Consider the following 14,410-nt stretch of genomic DNA (forward strand, 5'->3'; position numbering starts at 1 on the left):
AGATCAACATTTATTCCATTGCAAATATAAAAGGGCAAAGCATATATATAAGATGCTGTACTAAAATGCAAATCTTTATGCCAGGAAAGAATAAGGAAATCCCTCTAATCTATAAGGCAGTACAAATTATTGCATGTTCATAGATGAGCAGTTTAGCTCTCCAGATCTTGGGGTCAAGAAGACATCTCTAAGCAAATACCTTATAGAAGTCAGACTCTTTCAGTTGGAAGCATTTACAAGATCTCTGTTGCTGATGTGCTCATTTGAACTATAAGCGCTGAGCAGCAGGAAGGAGAAAAAATTAGTTAAATCTAAATATAATTATATTCTTAAACTTTAATGCTCAAAACTAACTAATAGGAATACAGCGGTCTACAAAAAACACTGCCTCTGAGAACATTTCTTCAATGATAAAAGTTTCCCACTAAATTGTTTCCATCTTTCCAAGATGGATTGTTCAACGAAAATTGGGAGGGTGGAGCAACAGAAGAGCAACATTCCTCTTATCCCAAATGCAAACTTGCTTTAAGTACCATGTTGCTTTGTAAATATAATAGGGCAAAGCATATATAAGACGGCTCAAGAGTGAAATGGCATAAGCAGGTCTGGCCACAGTCCCAGACAAGACACAAGGCCTATGAGCAGAATAATGCAAGTAGTTTGGCTTGGTTACCTGACCAAACACGTAATTCATTAATACAACAAGACTAAAAGAAAGAGCATGCCAACTATAAGAACCCCAGTTAACATCCAACCCACGGTTTCAAAAATTAACAGCTGAGTTGAATTCTTACAAAACTGGACCTTCCTTCACCTCTCCACTGCACCCTTAAACTACATAAGTTGCTCCTGAAGAGTCTTGGAAATGCCATGGGATGTGGCAAAGGGGGCTGCAGTTGAAGGGTGGGTGGTCAGCAGAAATCCTAAACCTCTGCTTTGTGTCAGCAGAAGTGATTTCCACTAATGCTAGAGTTCCTCTGGATTAAAGGTTTGCATGAAAGAGTCTGCTATTCAATTCGGGTCAAGGCAGCTTGGCTGGCTGGCTTGACGAATCAAATCAATTTGGGTGATTCAAGCACCATTTCGAGGCAGTTTTGCTGGGGGGGGGGAGGCCTCAAAATGGCGCTTTCCCCAGGGGAGAGCTGGTCTACCTGGGTAGACCAGTCCTCAGAGGCAGGCTGAAATGCAAAGTCTGGAGCAGAGAGCTGGTCTACCCACCTACCACAATTGGTAGACAAGTTCCAATTGTTTAGGAAAAAGTGCCATTTTGAGGGAGGCCCATTTTTCCGGGGGGGGGGGGGGAAGGGCCTCAAAATGGCATTCAAGTCACCTGAATTGATTCGGGTCAAATTGGGGGCAATTATCTTCGGCCCCGAATTGGGCCCTCTATTTTGAAGCCATTTCAATTCAGGGTCGAATTTGCAAACTACCCCTGATTAAACCCAAATAGATTTGAGGTAGAATTGAACTGCACACTGTCCAAAGCCAGAGCTGTTTAACTGTGGTTTATAAGATGTAAGTTAATACAACTCTAAGTATAGATGATCTATTGTGCTGTTTAAACTAATCAAGATGTCGACGTCAGAGTTCTGCACCAGAGTGAATGTGGTAAGCGACTGCACAGGCCTAGGGTATTGTCGCCTTCTCGACCAATAAGAGTACTGGTCTGAACCCAGTCTGGTAGGGCACTGATTGCTGCAGGGCTGGGGAATACAGACCATAATGAGATGGCATTATGATTAAATTTTAAAAGTAGGTTGCCACCTACAGAAAAACATTATTGGATTTAAGTCAGGCAATAGTTAATACAAGTATGGCCCCACAACCACCCTGATGTACATGTATCAGAATGTTACTCTGAGTATGCCAGTACCTCCCTCTCACCCACGGGTGCTCCAGTTATGCATCCATTAGAATCATAACATTTCAGCTCTTTTAGAAATAGATACTGAGTTTGACAAGTCAGTTTACTGATATTCCAACCCTAAAATGTGGATGTTTGCAAAGCAAAGACCAAGAAGAAATACAGACTAGAGGGAGGAGAGGGAAAGGAGAGACCCAACAAGATTCAAAGGGTCCACTTTTATTTCTATGCTGTAACCCGACTCTGCTCACACATTTCAAAATTTACAGCCATGAGGACCAGGAAGTGAACTCATTTCTCTGAGTTAATGAGATCATACCCCAAACCAATCTGCAGACACAAATCAGGCTATTCAGAGGACAGTCTTCTGGCCTGCTGCCTAACATCAAAAGTAGATTATGTAGAAGATACAGTGAGATGAATAGATTGTAACTGGTTCTGTACCCTTGGAAAAAGGTTGGAGAGAAAGAGACATTGCTCTTACTGTGAAGGGTTCTTTTTTCCAGCAGAGGTGGTCACCCTAGATAGTGGGTTGTGCAGTGAGCATGCTCAAGACAGGACTGGATTTTGTAATGAGACTAGTTCTGGGTGCTGGGAGTCACCAAACCCCAGTCCCGGGACAGCTGAGAAGCAGAAGCTCAGGATATTGGAAGGAACAAATGACAGAAACCGGAGCAAAACATAGGACCACAGGGCACATAAACACAGGGCATATAAAGTGCCCTGGAAGCCACCTCTGCCCAAAAACACAGAGCCCACTATAGAAAACTATATACATCCAAGGGTGGCCTGGATGACCTCCTCCGCTGGAAAAAGACCACCTTCGTGGTAAAACCAATGTTTCTTTTTCTCCAGCATAGAAGGTCATCCTAAATAGTGGGACATGCCCAAGAGGTGAACCTCGGGTGGGAACAAACTGTTGGAGGATAGTTCGGCCAATGACCGCCTGCGAGGAGTGGAAGGATGAAACCTTATGCTGTTTGATAAATGGAGTAACAGAGATCCATGTGGTGGCCCTGCAAATCTTGAAAAGAGGGGTATCAGCTGAGAAGGCGGCCCAAGTGAATGCATTGTGGGTGGAGTGGGCCGCGATGCCCCTGGATGAGGAAGTCCCAGGGTTTCCATAACATAGGAACATAGCAAACTGCCAAATACTGAGTCAGACCATTGGTCTATCTAGCTCAGTATTGTCTTCACAGACTGGCAGCAGCTTCTCCAAAGTTGCAGGCAGGAATCTCTCTCAGCCCTATCTTGGAGAAGTCAGGGAGGGAACTTGAAACCTTCTGCTCTTCCCAGAGCAGCTTCATCCCCTGAGGGGAAGATCTTGCAGTGCTCACACATCAAGTCTCCCATTCAGATGCAACCAGGGCAGACCCTGCTTAGCTATGGGGACAAGTCATGCTTGCTACCACAAGACCAGCTCTCCTCTCCATAAGAACATCCCTGCTGGATCAGGCCCAAGGCCCATGTAATCCAGCATCCTGTTCTTGCCTGTGGGCCCACTGGGAAGCCCACAGGCAATAGCCATTGAAAAACCTTTCCTCCATCAAGTTATCCAAACCCCACATCTTGTGGCAGAGAATTCCACAAGTCGATTAAGCACTGTGTGAAAAGGTACTTCCTTTTGTTGGTCCTAAATTTCTTGGCAGTTTCATGGGATGACCCCTAGTTCTTGTACTATGCAAGAGGGAGAAAAATTTATCTCTAACACCTTTCCCCACAACATGCATGATTTTATAGACCTCTATCATGTCTCCGCACAGTCGTCTTTTTTCTAAAGTAAAAAGCCCCAGGTGTTGTTGCCTTGCCTCATAAGGAAGGTGCTCTAAGCCCCTGATCATTTTGGTTGCCCTCTTCTGCACCTTTTCAATTTCTACAATGTCCTTAAGGTATGGCGATTAAAACTGTACACAGTACTCCAAGTGTAGCCACACCATATATTTGCATAAGGGCATTATAATATTAGCAGTTTTATTTCCAATCTCCTTCCTAATGATCCCTAGCATGGAATTGGCCCTTTTCACAGCTTCCCCCCCTTTTGGGGGGGGGATTTCACTACCCTAGATAGTTTGGTGTCATCTGCCAATTTGGACACCTTGCTGCTTACCCCAACTGCTAGATCATTTATGAATAATTTAAAAAGCACTAGTTCCAGTACAGATCCCTGGGGGACCCCCAATTCTCACTATCTATCTATCTATCTATCTATCTGATTTCTATACCGCCCTTCCAAAAATGGCTCAGGGTGGTTTACACAGAAAAATAACAAATAAATACGATGGATCCCTGTCCCCAAAGGGCTCACAGTCTAAACAGAAACACAAGACAGATATCAGCAACAGTCACTGGAGGTACTGCACTGGGGGTGGATAGGGCCAGTTACTCTCCCCCTGCTAAATAAAGAGAATCACCACGTTAAACGGTGCCCCTTTGCCAAGTTAGCAGGGGTTCCCTCCATTTAGAGAACCGTCCATTTATACATACCCCGTTTCCTTTCCTTCAACCAGTTACCAATTCACACATGAACTTGTCCCCATAGGACAGGACAATGCAAGCCTGGATCCATGAAGCTAACATGATCAAGACCTACCTTCCTTCCCAGGGAAAAAGGAGGAGGAGACACAAATAATGAGTGAAACTGATGCAATTCCTCGGTATGCCGAAGGTATACTTTGAGGGCCCTATGCACATCAAGGAGTATGCCATAGCTTTTCGTTAGGGTGCAAAAGAAAGACAGTACCACGTCCTGCCAACGGTGGAAGGTGGAACTAACCTTGGGTAGAAATGTAGGGTCTAACTTAAGAACCACCACATCCGGCTGGAAAATGCATAGCTCTTTACGAACAGAAAGGGCACTATGTTCAGACATTATACGAGTGGAGACGATTGTGACCATATCAGAACCTTGTAGGATTGAGGCATTTCAGAGTTGCGAGGTGGAGGTGGAGATCCAAGCCCAATTGGGGGAAGACTAGGACCTATGGAACGCCCACCGACCTGGGATTTAGGTGTTTCCTGCAAACCCAGCATGAGAAGGCAGCCCACTTTGTCTGGTAGATTCTGGTAGTTGATGGACATTTGGCAGCTAAGATGGTATTTTGTACTGCTGTGGAGTAGCCTTTGCTGGCTAACAACAAGCGCTCAATCTCCAGGCACAGAGATGGAGACACACGGGGTATGGACAGTGTATGGGTCCTTGAGCAAGGAGGCACCTACGGATGAGAAGGTGCCACAGAGGAAGAACTAATAGAGCCACCAGTTCAGAGAACCACAGCAGCCAATGAGAGGCTATGAGAAGTTGTCTGTTCTGCTGCCATTTTGTGGAGAACTTTCATGATGACCTCTGTGGGTGGGGTGCATGTGGCCAGGGCATCATGAGAGCATCCACTGCTTCCACCTGAGGGCAGAATAATCTGCTGAAAAAGCGAGTGAACTGATGGTTAGTTGACGAGACAAACAGATCTACCCTGGAAATCACCAAGCAGGCAGTCATGGTTCAGAAAACTTCTGGGTGAAGCCTCCATCCAGCCTGGTCTATCGGCTGAACCAGTCTGCTTGTTGGTTGGCTATGCCGCTGAAATGTTCGGAAGTTACAGATGCTAGGTGAAATTCCGCCCTTTGGAAGAGCCGGTTGACTTCTGTCATCTGGGAAGGAACTCACTGACGGAGCACGAGTCTCCTTCCCAAGGATGGTTGGTATCAGCAGTGTGGGCCCTACAGGCTCTGCTGGAGAAAGTGACTTGATGGGCTGTGTTGGCTGTGCTGGTGGGCAAGTAGGAACATCCCCAGTGGAGGTAGCTTCACAGGAAGCAGGAGGAATGCTCAGACCAGCCAGTTCCCTCTCCACCTGTACAGCAGCCAACTGAGAGGGAGGTGCTTGTAGTTTGGTGCCAAAAGGATGGCATCCAGCCTCCGTTGCTGCCCTTATTTGAGTCACCGGGAGGTGCCGCAGTTGGCGCTGTTTGTAAACTGCCTGTATGAAGAGCCTTTCGCCAAGCAGCACCAAAGGCAACTTCTCAGCTTTTTTTTTTTTTTTTTAATTTGTGGTGCCCAGCTGACCCCTCTTTTAGGTGCTTTTTTTTTGGAGGCTCCCCCCCGCCGATGAAAACACTGGGGAGAGCTCTGTGGATGTGGAGGAGGCTATGGCTAGGCAGACCGAAGAGATTAAATGTTGCCCACACCCACTGTCGGGGGGAACCTGAGACCCAAGCTTGCCTCCAACTTCAGAATGGGGACCTTCAGAAAGGGAGCCCTGCAGTTACTAACCAGTGTGAGCTAACTCCCTAACTGGAGCACTGTGTTGAGGCAAACACAAAAATCAAAACTCCCAATTGTCCAAATTAAGGAACAAGTCTGGAATTTTTGGGAAATGGATGAAAAATGATGTGGCTCCCTTCCCACACTTGCACAGTCTAATGATGGGGAAGGGTGGGGTGGGGTGGGGAGTCAGGAGGTGAAAATAGCCAAGAAAAAAAAACCAAGGAACTAGCCAGAAGGTATCCAAATGCTGAAGAGCTGTTTCCTAGACTAGTGAGCTCAAGTGAAACAGGACCGGAATTGGGGTTTGGAACTTCCCGGCACCTGGAACTAGCCTCATTTCAAAATCCAGTCATGTCCCAAGCATGTTCACTGCACAACCCACTATTTAGGATGAGCTCCTATGCTGGAGAGAAATTTAAACTATAAATATGAACCATTTGATGTTCTCGGTTTCAAACTTTTAACAGATTTAAGTGCTTTCAAAACAAGACAATCTTAAAGATCTACCCAAAAGTCAAACCTCAGAGACAGACCAACGTCTCCTATGCTGTTTCAATCCCATGGAAAATATTTGTGCACCGCAGCTTTTAAGTACACATTAAAGTGCAATTTGTAAGGACAAATAAGTTCTATTGGAAGCCACACCCATACTCTTGGGATTATATCAGCATGCTTTGGTAACAGCTCTGCAACCTAGAAATAAAATAAGTACTCAAAAGTACATCAAGGGGAAAAATACAATGTATGCAATATAATATCAGAAATTGACAGAACTACACAGAGAAACTCACATTTTACAGAAGCAGCAAGAAGCAGCAGCAAGAGAGAAAGCAGTGAGTGACGCAGAAAAGAGGTCTCTGAAGAATTCAATTTTAATCTGCCTAGGTTATAGTTGCAAATTGTTCTAACACTGCAGTTTGCATATCATTTGCTATAACACATCACTGCCTTCAGATGAGATTGTTAAAAAAATTACGGTGTCAGAGTCGGAACAAATTACTTTTGAATGCCACTAACATCTGTATATTGTGGCACACAGTTTTGTAGCTTTTTTGACAGAGGTTTTAATTCTTACAGATTCTAGCAATTTCAGTGCCAGAACTGTCACATTGGTCCTATTCACATGCTATGTTCAACACCTGTACAGCACACACAGATATGGATCTCTATTCAGATAGCTATTCACATGGTATGTTGAATGCAGGTATAACAGTACACTTGCTACCTGTAGTCTGCATTTCAGAGAGTCTGTACCCAGGTTCTCTCTAGATAAATGTAGGTACAGTCATTCACTTAATGTGTGTGTATACAGACATCTGAATATAAGTGCAACAATGTCTGAGTAGGGCTAAAGCCAGTATTAGAATGGACAAGTGTAAGAGAGGTAACAGACTATTTCTGTCACTCCAGAAAACAAGTCCTAATAACTGAATAAAATACAGGCAAGACCATATTTTAGTAGTTACCATTTGTTCTGTGCTGCAAGTTAGTGCAGTTGTTCAGAACACAATACACAAGCATTTTCCAGATAGCAAGCACACACACACATATATATATATGGAAACACATATAAGGCCCAGAAACACATGCTTGCTTACACAGCCACAAAAAGGCTATAGGGAATCAGAGATAGCGTATCTCGGGCTGACTCACCCCTTCTCGTTATGACGGGCTCTGTATTTTAGAGCAATGACTACAATTGCAATCAGTACTAGAACACCAACAACAGCTCCTTTAAGGGGGAAAAAGAATGAAACTGTGATACACCTTGTTGATTACACTCGTATAGTTTCTTTTCCAACAGAAAAATGCAAAGTGTCTTACAAAGAGAAATATGTTAAACAAGTAATTCAAACAGACCAGAAGAATGGTTCCTCCCTCCCTCCCAAAGAGTGACTGGGATCCAAGGAGTGAGGGGCTGGATGGTAGCTGGGCCAAGCAAACTATTAGAAGAGCATCGCTCATTTGCCTTTGCTAAGCTGCAGACTGACTGGTTCTTGATGGAGTCAGGGAGAGGGGAAAGCACTCAGTGGTCTGGCAAAATAAAATGTTTAGCAAGGTGAAGCAAATAGTTTTTCTGTTTAGGAGAAGACTTTCCCAGTCTGTGTATCAATACAGACTGAAATGTATTCCCAACAATAGTTTCTAGATGGAGTTAACGCAAGGCTTCCAATCGACGCCCAAATCCAAGCCAAGATTCCACTTGTATTGGAGCCAAAACACCAAAAACCAAATAGATAACCAACTCCTTTTCCTGTTTCACATTTAATAACAGATACACATTGCCTTAACAGTGGAGACAGGCTGTCCCCTCATGCAAAAATAAGCTAATATATGCAGCTTATGAAAACATTGCCTTTTCTGCATTTGTTAAGCTCTGCAGATTTAAACTACGGTTGCTATATTTTAATAATTGCAATTAAAAGCCATGAAGGAACATGAAAGATTGAGAATATATCTGAGCATGTACCACTAAATATGAAAATAAAGTTAACGGGGAAAAGTGACAGAATACAAGATTAAATCAGCTTGTTTTAGTAAATAAAAAACCAATGCATAAATTAAGTAAAGAGATGTAACAATTCTTAGCGATCACACCAGATGTGAACATCGACATTGCTGTAAAAAAACAAAAAAGACTACACCATGACAGATTCTGAATGCTTTAAGTCGTATGAAAGATTCTGCAAAAGAAAGAATTAGAAGCACAAAAAGCAAACCAAAGAAAAGATATTCAAGCAATTAAAATTGTCTCGATAAATCTGAAGTAATTAGAAATAGCTGAATTGGATAAATCCTTGACTTGCTTGGAAAAAAATGAAATAAGCTCAGGAAGAGAAGGGTTGCCAGCAGAATTTTATCAAACTAAAGCAATCCTCTGGAAATATTAACTATATTAATAGATAGGATGTACAATAGTAAAGCATATCTGAATCTCTGAAATGCACAATAATAATTTTGATCCCTTCCTTCCCCGGTAAAAGGCATGGACTCCTTGGCTGCCATTCAGACTATTGCCATGCTGGCGCTACAGGGAGTCACATTTTTGGTCAATCCCCTCTTCTCTCTGAAGCCCACTATGCTTCCCCAAAGTCTCATGACCCTCAAGAACATATTTTCAGGAAGAAAAGTAGGCTTCAGAGGGACAAAGAGATTGGTGAAAATTGTCCCTCCCCTGTAGCGCCAGTGCAGCATTAGTTTAGATGTCAGCCCTTGAATGTTAAATCCTGCCCCACATTACACTTAAGCAAGATTTTAGAACTACGACATTACTGCAAAAAGATTAAATATAGTTTACATAAATATATTTGTAAAGCTCAAGCTGGTTTTATGAAGAGGAAGGCTATTAAAAAGCAATACTAGAAGAACTCAACATTTAATATACACGGGGAAACTTCCAACAACTTAGAATACTCTCTTGAATGCATAGAAAGCTTGGTGCATCCTGTATAGTCCTTGAAACAGGTTAAAATATTACCCAAGAGTTGAAGTCTCTGGCTACAACATTAAACAAAACCAGAATATTAAAAAAAATTATGAATACCAGAGAAAGTTAATCATGACAAAGTCATCGAAAGTAGTGAATTAGTTACGACTAACTTGCCTTATTGATTTCAACGTGCTAAATCATCCTAAACTTCCTTTGAATACAGCCCAAAGTTTACTGGATTCAGTCTTCATGCTCTTTAAACAAACCAATACCTCCTTACTGTTCAGAGGGTATTTAACTGCAAATGGAGCAAGCTATTCAAGCACCCTGTTTACTAGTACAAATCACTGGCTAAGAGGAATTTAGTTCTACTCATGAGTTATCCAGGTCTGGTGAAAACTGGTTTGGTTAAAACACAAATTAGGAGTAATGCTATTTTTTCATTCCAAATAGTTAAGCATGTGTGCAGTCTCACTGCACAAGCATTCCATTAGTCTGGATGCAAGCTAACATGCATGGAGTACAACTTTGATAAAAATAAAGAATGAAGAAGATTTGGACTTTCCAAGCCTGATTTGTTACTACTACATGTTTGGTGCAGAAACAGAAGGGTTATATTCCTTTAAAATATATACCATAAGCTTGCAGTAGCAACAGAAAAAACAGCAGCAACAGAAAATTCAATAATCTGTATGGAATCAAGGGGGGGGGGGAATCTGAGCCAAAGATCTTCCCATTGGAATCTTTTTATACTGATCTGTTAGGATGAATAATGGCTGCTTCTACAGTAGTACACTTACTGTGAGTCTTCTCTGAGGGGTTCTGTACCCAGATTCACTTTTAAAATGAACGCATGTACAGTCATTCACACAAACATATGTACATGTAGGTATCTTTACACATTTATAACATAATGCCTGATTGGGCTTTAGCCTAATGGAAAATTAGGGTCTTTGTTAGATGGTACTTGAATTTTTGGAGATTTAAAAGAATCTACCTCAATATGTCTACAAACTGCTGGCAATGTTGTTACATCAAAGCTGACAACTCATATGAAATATCCACTAATTGAGAATTGTGGGGGTCAGAACTAAGATGAAGGAGATGGCAGGGATAAAAGCTTCTTTGCACCTTTTGGTAACATTATCATTTACGTAGAGAAGATGCATTCTAAAGTTAAAGTCAAATTGGATATCTTTGAGTGACTGCAAAGTTTTTGTTAGCTCAATTTTCAAGTAATGTGTACAATCATTACAAATGAAATTATTATTATTATTTCTTGTTTACACAGTCAGACAGGTGTTATTGACTGGTTTGTTTTATCCAGACATCGAGTCCTTCCCAAGGACCTGGGACGGCTGAATTTTATCATCAATACTGTTGGTTATTATAGACATCATCGCAAAATATAGGCTGTTCCCAGTAAAGTTGCTTTTTGTAATTAGCTGATGGTGATTTCTGTGGCCCCTATGGTGTTGAGGTGCTATTCAAGTTGTTTTGGAATTGCACCTAGAGTGCCAATTACCCCTGGGATTATTTTGGTCTTTTTCTGCCACAGCCTTTCAATTTCAATTTGTAGAACTTGGTATTTTGTGATTTTTTCTATTTCTTTTTCTTCTATTCTGCTATCCCCTGGTATTGCTATGTTGATTATTTTGACTTGTTTTTCTTTCTTCTTGACTACAGTTATATCTGGTGTATTGTGTGGCAGATGTTTGTCTGTTTGTAGTCAGAAGTCCCATAATATTTTTGCATCTTTGTTTTCGACAACTTTTTCAATTTTATGGTCCCACCAATTTTTGGCTACAGGTAGCTTGTATTTTTTGCAGATGTTCCAGTGTATCATCCCTGCTACCTTGTCATGCCTTTGTTTGTAGTCAATCTGTGCAATCTTTTTACAATAGCTGATTAGGTGGTCCACTGTTTCATCTGCTTCTTTACAAAGGCAGCACTTGCTGTTTGTTGTTGACTTTTCTACATTTGCTCTGATTGCATTTGTTCTAAGGGCCTGTTCTTGTGCAGCCAGTATTAAACCCTCTGTTTCTTTCTTCAAGTTGCCATTCTTAAGCCATTGCCAGGTCTTGGTGATGTTTGATTTTCCAGTTATATTGTGCAAATATTGACCATGCAGTGGCTTACTTTTTCATTATTATTATTATTATTTCGATTTCTATACCACCCTTCCAAAACTGGCTCAGGGCGGTTTACATAGAGAAATAATAAATAAATAAGATGGCTCCCTGTCCCCGAAGGGCTCACATTCTAAAACCAAATGAAAGATAGACACCAGCAACAGTCACTGGAAGTACTGTGCTGTGGGTGGATAGGGCCAGTTACTCTCCCCCTGATAAATAAAGAGAATCACCATGGTAAAAGGTGCCACTTTGCCCAGTTAGCAGGGGACACTGAAATATTACTGAAATGTTGATCAGTAATAAAGGGACCGGGTTGTCAGGAGCAGCTCAAGAGTTCATAGCAGCCATGAGCGAGTGTGACTTTGCTGATCCTTTTGGATTTCTCTGAGGCTTTTGATACCATCAACCATGGTATCCTTCTGGACCACCTGAGGGAGGTGGGATAGGGTGGCACTGTTATACCTGTCCTGTTCCTACCTATCTGGAAGCTTCTAGATGGTGTCGCTTGGAGACTGCTGTTCTGCAAAGTGAGAACGAAGATGTGGAGTACCACAAGGCTCCATACTGTCGCCAATACTTTTTAACATCTACATGAAACTGCTGGGAAAGATCATCAGGAGGTATGGTCTAGGGTATTATCAGCTTCATCAGGAAGTGGCATGACCCCCTAAATGCCTGCCTGGAAGGGATAATGGGCTGGATGAGGGATAACAAGCCGAAGTTGAATCCAAACAAGATGGAGGTACTGTCTGTATGGGATCAGGGCCTGAAGAATAGTTAGGTCTGCCTGTTCTGGATGGGGTAACACTCCCCCTTGAAAGATCAGGTACATAGCTTGGGAGTGCTCCTGGACCCAAAGCTCTCCCTGATTTCTCAGGTTGAGGCAATGGCCAGGAGCACTTTTTATCAGCTTTGGCTGATAGACAGCTACATCCATTTCTGGAGATAAATGACCTTAAAACAGTGGTACGTATGCTGGTAATCTCCAGGCTTGACTAGTGTAATGCACTCTAAGTGGGCTGCCTTTGTATGTAGTCTGGAAGCTACAGTTGGTACAGAATGCGGCAGCCAGATTAGTCTCTGGGACAACTTGAAGGGGCCACATAACACCGGTTTTAAGGGAACTTCACTGGCTGCTGATATGTTTCCGGGTGAAATACAAAGTGCTGATTATTACCTATAAAGCCCTTAACGGCTTGGGCCCAGGAGAGCCTGCTTTGTCATGAACCCTGCTGACTGTTATGACCTTGTGGAAAGGTCCGGTTACGGTTGCCACCAGCTTGTTTAGTGGCAACCTAGGACTGGGCTTTCTCTGTGGCTGCCCTGGGGTTTTGGAATATGCTTCCTATTGAAATAAGAGCATCTCCTTCTCTGTTTCCAGAAAGAACCGCAAGACTCACCTGTTCTCACAGGCTTTTAGTTAGAATTTTAATAATTGTTTTATGTTACTCGTTTTATGCTGTTTTAATTGTTTTGTATTTTAATCTGTGCTGATTTTTAAATATTGTTTTAAATTTTCTACACCGCCTAGAGATTTACATATCAGGTGGTATAAAAATATGATAAATATATAAATAGGTTTTCAGATATGTGCCTGTGCTAAGTCTATTATCTCCTTTTAAGGTAGATGGACACTGAGAAAGAGTTGAGATCAGAACCAACCAGTTCTTTCTATCCTAGTAGAGAGAGACACTGTACAGTGTGCTGATTGGCTGGCTCTTGTGACAGACACAAAGCCATTCACCCCACCCAGCCAAAGCAATGCTTCAAGTTTAATACAAACAGATCACTTTTGTTTTTTTAAAAAAACACTAACTAAAAACCTCAATATTTGGGAGCCAGGCCATGTTGATCTAGTTGAATAGTTTAAAAAACCTGCTGAAGCATGGGGGGAAGCTCTTGCTGGATTCAGTAGGGCAGGTGTATTATGTATAATACATAAACATAGCTAGCTAGCTAGAATAAAATGAGTTCCAGGATTAAAGGCAGGGTGAAGGCTGTGGCTGATGCCACAGCAGGGGAAAAAACCCATATCACCCATATATGTACACATGTTTCTATACAGCCCAAGAATCCTTGTCAAGATATTCAAATATCCTCAAAGTAAGCATTTTGAGCAGTCAAACCATGGAGTAGGGGGGAAAGGACAGAGGATTAAGCATTCCACTTCACATTTCCATTTGAGTACATCAGGAGTAGCTGCTAATTCTACAATTACTTACCAACAGAAATTGCAATATAGTTGACAGACCCTAGAATGGAATGAGAGAATAAAGTTAGCTAAAGTTCACAGGAGTGCTAAGAATGATACACATGTGTCTCTATGCCAAGGCTGCATATCACTGGCCCTCCAGCTGTTGATGAACGACAACTCCCATCATCCCAAGCCACAGAGGCCAGTAGTCAGGGATGATGGGAGTTGTCAGGGATGATGAGAGGGCCAAAGTTGGGCAGCCCTGCTCTGTGCAAATATAGATCTACGCAAGGTAGTGACTCACGCTGAAAAATAAACAGTATAATATATTACAAAACTTTGAAGTAAATATTGTAAATAACCTGCTCCAAGATCAATGCAGACTGAAACCAAGCAATTTGCATGGAATGCTGAATAGTATAAAGTACGTGGACAGATTTACTTTTCTTAGCTATCTAGGAATGGGTTTCTCACTGTTGAAAAGAAATCACAATAATTAAGACATGCTTCAAGATTTGACAGTTTTA

General features: G+C 42.2%; 1 protein-coding gene across 16 annotated transcripts in view; it reads right to left on the reverse strand.

Moving 5' to 3' along the window:
• The window catches only part of LOC128321999 (complement decay-accelerating factor transmembrane isoform-like), a 125,444-nt gene that overhangs the window by 3,193 nt on the left and 107,841 nt on the right, over nt 1-14,410 (reverse strand). For 9 of the 16 annotated variants that reach the window (XM_053242653.1, XM_053242651.1, XM_053242662.1 and 6 more), the window contains 2 exons: nt 13,912-13,941; nt 7,778-7,856 (listed from right to left, as the gene is read on the reverse strand). In XM_053242653.1, the coding sequence (XP_053098628.1) occupies nt 7,778-7,856; nt 13,912-13,941 (109 nt within the window). Of the gene's footprint in view, nt 1-199; nt 278-7,777; nt 7,857-13,911; nt 13,942-14,410 lie in introns of all 16 variants that reach the window. The other 7 variants (XM_053242661.1, XM_053242659.1, XM_053242663.1 and 4 more) reach the window with 2 other exon arrangements.

This window comes from Hemicordylus capensis, chromosome 4, assembly GCF_027244095.1.
Source record: "Hemicordylus capensis ecotype Gifberg chromosome 4, rHemCap1.1.pri, whole genome shotgun sequence".
Classification (NCBI taxonomy): Eukaryota; Metazoa; Chordata; class Lepidosauria; order Squamata; family Cordylidae; genus Hemicordylus; species Hemicordylus capensis.